General features: G+C 33.9%; 1 protein-coding gene across 1 annotated transcript; it reads right to left on the bottom strand.

Annotated features, from left to right (window-relative positions):
* Positions 1-725: 725 nt before the first annotated feature.
* LOC141651464 (protein FAR1-RELATED SEQUENCE 5-like) lies at positions 726-2,722 on the bottom strand. Its single transcript, XM_074459177.1, has 4 exons — positions 2,055-2,722; positions 1,702-1,939; positions 1,189-1,488; positions 726-785 (listed from the first exon to the last, which is right to left on the bottom strand). Exons 1-4 carry the CDS (start codon positions 2,720-2,722, stop codon positions 726-728), a joined length of 1,266 nt encoding a protein of 421 aa, XP_074315278.1.
* Between the last annotated feature and the right edge of the window lie 7,479 nt (positions 2,723-10,201).

Below are 10,201 nucleotides of genomic sequence, written 5' to 3'. Positions count from 1 at the left end.
GCTGCGAGTCGAACAACCTGAAGTTTGACAAAATTTTAATTCAAGAGAGTGTTATATTCCGGAAACAAATTTCAATAAAGTTTATTATGTTCTTGCAGAACAACAATAATGTTTATTGTGCAAAACGCCTTAAAATTATTGTACTCTGGGAAAACAATTCCAATCAAGTTGATGATGTCCCTGCAGAACAACAATAATGAACCTTTAATACAAATGTAATATACTTTGGCTATAAGAGTAATGTACTTTGGCAGTGAAATCCAATTGTACATACAACCCTTTAAGAATGTTTCTTGCAGAACAACAATAATGATCCTTTAATACAAATGTAATATACTTTGGCTATAAGGGTAATGTAGTTTGGCTATAAAAGTAATGTACATACAAGCCTTTAAGAATGTTCCTTGCAGAACAATAATAATGATCCTTTAATACAAATGTAATATACTTTCCCTATAAGAGTAATGTACTTTGGCAGTAAAATCGAATTGTACATACAAGCCTTTAAGAATGTTCTCGTAGTGTATATTATGGATGTTTATCCTTGAATCAAAAATTTGCACCTTCCACTTCGTTATCAGATTCATCTTCTTCATCATCGTCCTCCCCATCATCAGATTCATCTCCTTCATCGTCGTCATCTTCATGGTAGTATTTGGTGAATATGCAACAAAATATAAATTAAATATCAGATTTTATAAGGAGAAAATGGCCAAAATGAACAACTAAATTGGAAATAGATTTAATGTTAACCAAATATACATTGCTGAAATTCCCATCTGTGCCTTCAGAACAACCATAATGTTCATTGCACAAAGAGCTTATGTGCCTTCATATAAGAGTGATGATTTTGGAAGGTAAACACTATGCGCTATGCTTGTATAATTTAATAATTATTTAACATTAATGTAATATGCTTTAACAAGAAACCAAATTATACATACCTGTCAGATGGTTTGTTTCTTTGCAAGTCCTAGAGTTGTGTTCTTGGCGGCCACATGTTTTGCAGTACCTCTTCTCTTTTCCTCTCTTCTTTAGGGCTTTTAACATTTGTGATTCAATTCTCTTGCCCTTGGTCCTACCCTTGTTTTTAGATTTTTTAGGAACATGAATCACCAACTTCTGAGGTATTTTGCAGCCCACGTACTTTTCTATTTCTTTCATCTTGTCTTTCTTCTTTGCTGGAACACTTCTGTTACTAATCATATCCAATCTAATATCTCTCAGTTTTTCAATCAAAAGCTTCATGTCGTTATCATCACACTCAGCTACGCTGACACAAGAATAAACCTCTTGCCACAGCTCAGTACTCAAACTTTTCCGGTCAGAAAACTTTTGAGAGACATCTATCAGTTTGCCATCTTTATCAAAGACAGGCTTACTCATTGCAGCTTTTGTCCATCTTTGCATTATGTACTGTTCTGGTATTTTCTGAAAATCTTGGTTGTGTAGAATCCAAAGGCAGTGCTTGTACAACAATCTCATTCTCTGAAACATAGAACAGGAACAAGTAATCTCCATGTTATCTGGTGAATATGCTATGTTCCATGACTTATTTGGCATCTGCAAGTCTGTTAGAATATATATTTTTGTCTCATCAATCTTCTCCACATCTTTAAAACGGCAATCAGACAAAGCTGCAACCAATTCTGTTTGGAAGTCTTTGAAAATGTTGTGCGAGTACATTTCAGAAGCATGGACTTCAAGGTTTGACTTTGTTTTCCGTGGGATTTCAGAGTGTTTGTTGTCACTGTTCAACTTGGACTGCTTGTGTCTTTGTGCTTCCAAGGCACTCTCATAGCACACCCAAAACTCAACAAGGGTCAAATGAGGTGTGAGGAACCTGTCAAAGAAACTGTTTTCACTCTCAGACCTAGAAGTAACCCTCATCAAGCCAGACATTGAAATATCTTTAAAATAGGCAGGGATCCACTGTTCCCTGAGATCGTACAAATCTGAAAACCACTCATGTTCTACAAGTTGATAATCAGTCATTATCTTCCCCCATTGTTTCTTCGAATTCATCAGGCTCAAGTTGGTTGTTCCAAACACACCTATTGAGCTTGGTCTTAAAATCCTCATCTTGAAACAGTTGATAACTGACTTTTTCTTTTAGTTTCTTCATTATGTGCCACATGCACAGTCTGTGTGTTGACTCCTTAAACACTTCCGGGATTACCGACTTCATTGATTTGTCCTGATCAGTAATTATAATTCTCGGCTGGCACCCGCCCATTGCTTCCAAAAATGTCTTGAACAGCCATGTATAACACTCAATACTTTCATCACCTATCAACCCAGCTCCAAAGGTTATGCACCTTTTGTGGTGATCAACTCCTGTGAAAGGCACAAACACCATATCGTACTTGTTTGTTCCATATGTAGCATCTGCTGATAACACCTCACCGAACAGCATGTAGTTCTTTACGCAGATCGGATCTGCCCAAAACACTTCAGCCAGGCACTTGTTTTCATCTACTATAAAATCAAAGTAAAATGAACTGCATTTGTCTTTTCTCCCAATAAGATTTTCAACAAACATTTGTGCATAAAAATTACCAATGTAGGTTTTTATGTCCCTAACAAAGTTTTTTAAATCAACCTCAGTAGCCCCAATGTTGTCGTAACCTCCACACAGCTCCTTCCAACCTCTATAGGCTTTCACACCACCTAGTTTTAGCACCTTTACCTTTGTGACAAATTGCTTCTGTACCTCCGTCATTTTTCGGTTTCCTTTCAAGAATATTGTAGATTCAGGCGAAGCAAGTGGATGGTTATGCGCTTCATCGAATCTGGTAACAATATAAGTTCCATTTTCTTGGTATTTAAACTCGCACTAATGCACGATGATAATTCTTGTAATCGGCCTCACACGGCTTATGTCCGTCACATCAAATTCTCGCATCATTCTCGGAGTATCGATGTATCGATCGTATCAGTCCTCTTCCTTTTACTACTTTCCTTTACACCTTGCCTATTGCAGACAACATTCCTTAATGCAAAACTGTTTGGTAACTCATTGCCTTTAATCCTTTTTGTTGTTGCAAGTCTTGGCGTAAACCCACAGATTGTACAATATTCTTTGTAGAATAACTCTGCTGATTCTAGCGTTTCGAATACTTGTCCTACTTTAGGTTTCTTTTCCTCTGGACATAATGGAATGTACTGGAGTGCATTTAATGTTTCAATTATTGTCCTTGCTGTTTTAAAGCTGTTATTTGTAGAAGAAGACGTAGTTGCATCACTTGTACTCATTGTCTGCTTCAACAGTAGTTAAGTAAGTAAGTATATTGAATATTATTGCATCAATAATGCAGTAATCCAATTCTTATATGATCTACAAAGATTGGCAATTTATTTCGTACAAATAAAGGTTCATATATAATGTATTCCTGCGAATGTCCATTATCATGCCTTTAAAGGAACATTTATTTTACTGCTAATGTTCATAGGAAATATTGTTGTCCATTTTGATATAGCATATATATAATGTATTGAATGCTAATGACATTAAACAAAGAAATAGTCATAATATTATTTCATTAATATTAGAAAATTATTTACAAAAGCCATTTAAGGCTTTCAAAATGGTAAAGCCTACTAAGGCTTATACTGAAAAAAAAAACACAAGATAATACCTAATAACAATAAACACAAGATAACACAAGATATTTCTAAACTAATCTAACAGTCGGAGTCATAATAACCCTCATCCCCAGACTGTTCCTCAATTTCATATGCTTCTTCTCTTTGCTTTAAAAATTGCTGTTCTTGTCTTTTGTGATGTCTAATTATTTCTGCACGACTAGACATAGTCGTGCACATGCAGAATCTGTCAAGGAGCCGATTATTCTTTGTGATAGAGATTACACCATTTTCATTTCCGTGAACCGCGCCTCGGTAATAATCCCTCTCCATTACCTTTTGCTTTCTCCCTATAAGGAACCACTTTGACCAGCCCTTGCACACCATGACCATGTTTCTCTTTTCTTCCCTCCCAAGTCGATTAAAAAAAATCTGGAGGAATGCCTGATTAGTAAGGAAAGGATGTAAAGGACGACTGTGAGATGGTACATCCATCTCCACAGGAATGTCATCTCCATCAAACCAGTTTGAAGAAAACTGGCTTACTTTCCATTCCCAATAATGGTCGATGAAATTTTGTTTGTAAGCAGCATTTGTGTAGGGAACTATTGTTCATTTGGAGTAAGACATTGATTGTTTTTTTTTTTTAATAAAATTAACTAGTTTTCTGGACAGATTAAAAGTTTTGCTTATTGGAAAAGGTAGGATGGAAAACTGGTTGTGTACTCTTGGGTTTATATAGTGGATTAATTGTTTATAAGAGATTAAATTCTGTGAACAGTTGTGTCTTTTCAACTGACACAAACATAATCATGGTAATTAATAAATTAGGTGAAGTTATCTATGTTACTTTAATCTATTGCATAAAACAGTATATGCACATTATGAAAATACGTAATGGACATTTGAATTAAACTGAATTCACATTTTTTTCCAAATAATGTTCCATGTTCTTTTTTAAATAATTTAATGTACCTTTAAATATAATATAATGTACATTTTCCAAACAGTGCTTAATGATATTTTAGTTGTACCTAATTATCAGAAAATGCAAATTACGAATATAGATAGTTGACAATTTATTTTATGGAACATGTTTTTTTATAATTAATATAATGTACATTTAGACGTAATATTCAAATTAATGTGAATAATTGCGTCTTTTCACCACATAAGCAAGTTACAAACCGTCATTTGACTTATTGTGACTTATTGTGAACAGTTGCAAGACCACTTGCAAAAGGTAATAATTACTTGCACATCCTTATTATATATAATGCACATTTCACTAAGATTGATTGGACATTTCCTTATGAAACGCGTACAGCACAACACAACACATTATTTTTACATGCAAAATTACTTTTCAGTTACTTCAAATTGCACACTTTTCCTTTCTCATTATTTTTAGTACATTTTTTCTCACCACAAAGTACATTTGCATTTATCATCCTCCTAAAATCAAACAAACAAACTATAAACCCTAATTTAACACTTTTCATTATAAAATTAATGTTTTTGTGGTTCTGTACATTAAATCTAGTTAACTAAATTTAATCAAATCCGAAATTTGTTAGAAATCTATATCTCATTATACAACATATTCTTATATGTTTCAAATTTATTTAGTCATAAAATAAATTCTAGATCTTATGCATGCAAACTAAAAAGGTAAGAGAAGAAATCATGTTCCTTACTATGATAATTTCGGCCATCATATGGGCACCAACAAGATCTCCTTCTTGTTAGTTCTTGAGCTTTCCATTAATGGATGAACATTCATGACTTCAAATTAGAAGCCCTCCAATTAGTAGCACCCAAAACTATCCCTCAAATCCACAAACTAATATGTACTAGATATTTGTAATGTGGTTTACCTTAAAATTGATTACTAATACTCATATACTACTACTAGTATTATTAGTTATTGATTTAAACAAATTAGATTCATAAAACTTGAATTTTATGAAGAACAAGAGAGAGAAGTAGTTGTTTTTCATAAAACATGAGAGAATGATAAAAAGAGGAAAAATCCACTCACACCTTTTACCAAAACCGGTTGGTCTATAGTATATGGACCAATTTTTCTTTTTCTTTTTGTCTTCACAAGACAAATTGGTGTAAGGCTTTTGCATGGTCAAGTCACTATCAAGTGTCATAGACAAATGAATAAGACAAATGAACAAGACAAAATTTCTCACAAGCTCACCAATATTTCGGTTTACATGTGATAATATGGAGTCCATTTTATTTTTGTCAATTGTACAATTGTATGTCATGTGACATGTGACATGTCTTATGTCATGTTTTAATTTAAAATGCATATTTAACAAATTAAATATCATTTACAAATTAAATAAATCATATTTAACAAATTGACTAGTAATATAAAATTACTTTCTCATAAAATGGTCATTTAATTACTAGTTAGTATAATTCACAACATCTTGTAATTATAACTAACTTATCATTCTCATCTCGCGTGTTTCGCAAACACCGATTAATTTTAGTAATATAACTTCTTAAATTACTAAATAAAGTCTCATTTAATCACATTATAATAAGATGTCATTATCTCTCTTATGATAATAATTTGTTCAATTTTAAGGAATTAATTAATCTGTATCGGCATACAATTAATTAACCTTTTCAATTAAGGGAATCGTCCTTTAGGTGTGACCTCAAGGGATCAACTGATCACCACCGTCGCACGACAGTAATGTCAAACTCTAGCCAGCCAATCATTACCGATATATGTGGACCAGTTGAATATATATGTAATGTATCATCCCTTTCGTATTCTTGGTATGAGATTTAATAATGATATTTAAATCATGTGATCGCACTATTGTTGAGGACACATTTCCCAACAATCTCCCACTTGTCCTCGACAAGTGTGCGTCACCAATTCTCTTGTCCTATTACTATCTCCCACTCAATGCAAGGTGTCTTTCGGGTCGTACTTGCAAGTGATCATATCGAGAGTGGTTTCCTCGATCCGGAGAATAATCGATTGACCGAATTTATCCACTATGGATACCTTCCGAGCGTGGCCACGCATTTCCAGTTCATTACTCCTCGAGTGGCCCCGAGATATTGTTATAACCTGACAAGGGGTGGACAATTCCTATCGCACTTATTCCCTTCGACTAGCCACAGCCATCATAACCCAAAATATGCCCATTTGACCCCATTTACGAAGGTCGTAGTAACACAAATCAAAGTTAATCTGAAACTGTGCCATCTTAGGCGAACAGTCTTTAGTCAAAAGAATCGACTCATTAGAATACTATAGTAGCTCTCGCCACGACCAGGCTATATAAATTTGCCGAACTCTATAAGCGGTCACCGCCCGACAAAGTGTTCCTAATATCCGCCTATGTGATCGACTAGTCATCTCACATGACTCTATGGCACTTGAACTTGCCATCAATCATATCACACTCTAGTCACTTCGAGACGTCACCTCATACAAGTGACTATGGGCGAATACCATGTTAATCCGGGTTCACTTAAACGGGGTTTAATGTTGTCTCTACAACCCGTTTGGATGTAACAAAGTATAATAAAAGAGTTTTTAAAGTAAAACTCGAACGACAAATGCGTTTATCACATATGAATAGTCAATGCCTGATTACTATTTCATGTTCTATAATCTAATTTGATCTTGTATGTAGTTGTTCATTTCAATTCAATTGAAATGACATGACTCATCATGTTTAGCCTATGAGAAGGCTTTGGTTAGTAGGTTTTATCAACTTCTTGTACCTTACTCAACCTTACTACATACTCGTTTTCCTTTGTAATGTATACATTTGCATTACAAAACTTTCTGAGTACGTGTCGAGATCCAATCAAGACATAGGCCCTTAAGCCTAAGAATAGCTCCCACTGTTTTCACAGTGTGCGGGACTCATCCTCTTGCACATCTCATGATTGCAAGTGTACTCAATTTCCGTTGTAAATATTTCTCATTGTTCTTTATTGCCTAGAACGATTCTAGAAAATCTATTTCTTTAAATAACATAGCCACAATGGTATCTTAACCATCCTAATGTGTTTTGATTATGGTTTTGTCGGAAACCATGCGCAATCTCAATTGTCAATTGTCATTTGTGTAACACCCTTACACAAAATTGCATCATAAACACTTTGCTTTACTTCCTTAATGCTTCTGCAAGCACTTAAGGGTAATCTGTATGGCTTACTTGGTAAAGATTACTTAAATTCGATTTTGAAAAAAATTCATCATACTCAAAGTATATGAAGTGTTATACATCATTACTTATTTAATTGATCCGGCAGCGGAAGCAAATGGAATCAATCAAATATGTTCAATTTAATTGAACTAGTCATGAATCTTATCAACATAAGACTTCTTATTGACGCTAATATCACTCCAAAAGTCTTAAATCATTCGCAATGATCAATATGTCATCCACATATAAGACTACTAAAATTTCCGTAACTCCCACTAAACTCCATGTATAAACACAACTTCTCGACTTATCGAGAAATGTTTTATCACATGATCAAAATGTTGATTCCAACTCATTGATGTCCTACTTAAGACCCTCTCTTAAGTTTCACGTTATCTTAGGATTGCAAGAATCTTCAAAACTTAAGATATGCATTAAATACATTCCTTCTAATTGAAGAAGTGGATTTTAGATTCACTTGCTGTATCTGTATCCTCATAATGAAACATAATTCCTAAGAAGATCCAAATAGACTTAAGCATATCTCATTACTTAACATATTCATATATGTCTTAATTAATTTCTCTTTATTAGTGCAAAACCCTTTGCAACCAATCAAGCTTTGAAATTTCTCTTTATTAGTGCAAAACTCTTTGTCACTAATCAAGCCTGTAATTTCGGATTTTCATGGCTCTAAGCCTTGTCTTGAGTTGTGACTTTAAACACTCTCATGTAAGTCATATGTTCATTACTTTCTAGAAGTAATCAACTTGAATCAAACGATTTCTTTTGTAAGTTATAAGCTCTTTACTTACTTAAAAGTAGCATGAATTCATCATTTTCAACAAGTGACGAATTTAACCTCCTAGGTTTTAAAGAAACAACATCTTACACAAAACGTCTCATGTAGCCAAGAACGACCAGTTTCTTGCGACATAACATTCTTTGTGGCTCTTGAATAATTTCTCCCACTCTGTCTTCTAGAAATAAACTTGTATTTTAGAAAGACAGCTTCATGAGCCGCAAACCCGTCGTACTCGTGATAATTGAAAGGGAAAAATGAGCATTTGTTTCTTGTGAAAACTTACAAACATGGTACCCTACCTTTTCATAACTCATATGAATCGTTTTAGATTTAGTGGAAAAATAATCTAGACAAAAAGATAAAATCCCCAAAAGGATCAAGTAACTCAAAGTAACTTGATCGAAGTCCAAACCACTACTACAGATACAGGCTATAACAACGGTCAAAAACCGTTGTTATATAAAAAAGCGGACGTTGTTAAAGCGTCCGTTGTAGAAGGTTTTAACAACGGTTAGTTTTCTTAAGGAAACCGTTGTTAAAACTATTAACAACGGTTTTATGTATAAACACCCGTTGTGGAAAGTGTGACTCAATTTTGGGGGGAAAGTTATAACAACGGGTTTTAATATACAAAACCGTTGTTATAACTAAAGAAAACGGGTTGTTTTAAAATAACCGTTGTTGTTTGTTCTTAAAAAATAAAAAAAAATTAAATTAAATATTACTAGATGCATGCATAATTACGGCTGTTAGAATTCGATGCATGCATTATTACCGACATCACTTTGTACATATGAACGGATAATATGGAATGAGAAGGGTTAGTAATAAGATTTGAAGCAGCATTATTGAGAGATATGATGATTATGGCACAACTTCCTAACATATATATTAATTAAAAAGCAACTCAACCCACACATTGCTTAGTATAAATACATTGCATATCTCAACTAACATTTCCATAATCTCAATATATTCATCTCCAAACCCTAACTGCTAAAACAAACTCTACTTAATCTTTCAAAACAAACTCCAAAAACTCCAACAAAATGAATGATTTCATCCTTAAGACTCTTACCATGATCGAGAACAACAACAACTTCATCCGCCGGTTCCTCCATATTGAGGAAAGTTTCAGGAGCTACCTTGCGGATGCTCGATCCGCACTGAAGCACGCCAAAGAAGATGGCTTGACGGAGCAAAGAAAGCGATTGCGGCTATATGACGATATAGCAACTGCTGAACGGAACCTCCAAATAGCCAAGGAGGAGAGGACGGATACGATAGAGCAGAATAAGATCCTCTATGAAAATATAAGAATTGCATTTTTACATATGTAATTTTTTTTTTAATTTATGTATTTATAAATATATATATATATTAATTATGTTTATCTTACTTCTTCATCTTGCTTCTTCATTGTTTTACTAACTAATTATGCGAACAATACTTAAACAAATAACATAATGGTCGATACAAACACATACATGCAAAAGAAATAAATAGAAAAAGAAAATATTGACGATGAAACTAACAAAGGATGACGGCGAGATTTACCTGATAAATACAGAAATCACAAGACGGCGAGAAGATAAAGCGACGATGTATGAGA

The sequence above is a fragment of the Silene latifolia genome, chromosome 4 (genome assembly GCF_048544455.1).
Source record: "Silene latifolia isolate original U9 population chromosome 4, ASM4854445v1, whole genome shotgun sequence".
In the NCBI taxonomy this organism is placed as follows: Eukaryota; Viridiplantae; Streptophyta; class Magnoliopsida; order Caryophyllales; family Caryophyllaceae; genus Silene; species Silene latifolia.
The sequence above is the reverse complement of the archived record's forward strand: the minus strand, read 5'-3'. Positions and strand labels throughout refer to the sequence as shown.

Bases quoted from the DNA above. Each gene is read 5' to 3' on its own strand.
- LOC141651464 (XM_074459177.1), bottom strand. From the start codon at position 2,722: ATGACGGAGGTACAGAAGCAATTTGTCACAAAGGTAAAGGTGCTAAAA. The intron at 1,940-2,054 runs GTGTGTTTGGAA...GTACGATCTCAG, and splicing joins TTTAAGACCAAGCTCAATAG to GGAACAGTGGATCCCTGCCT. The intron at 786-1,188 runs GTTCCAGCAAAG...GTTGTTCTGAAG, and splicing joins ATATGATTAGTAACAGAAGT to GCACAGATGGGAATTTCAGC.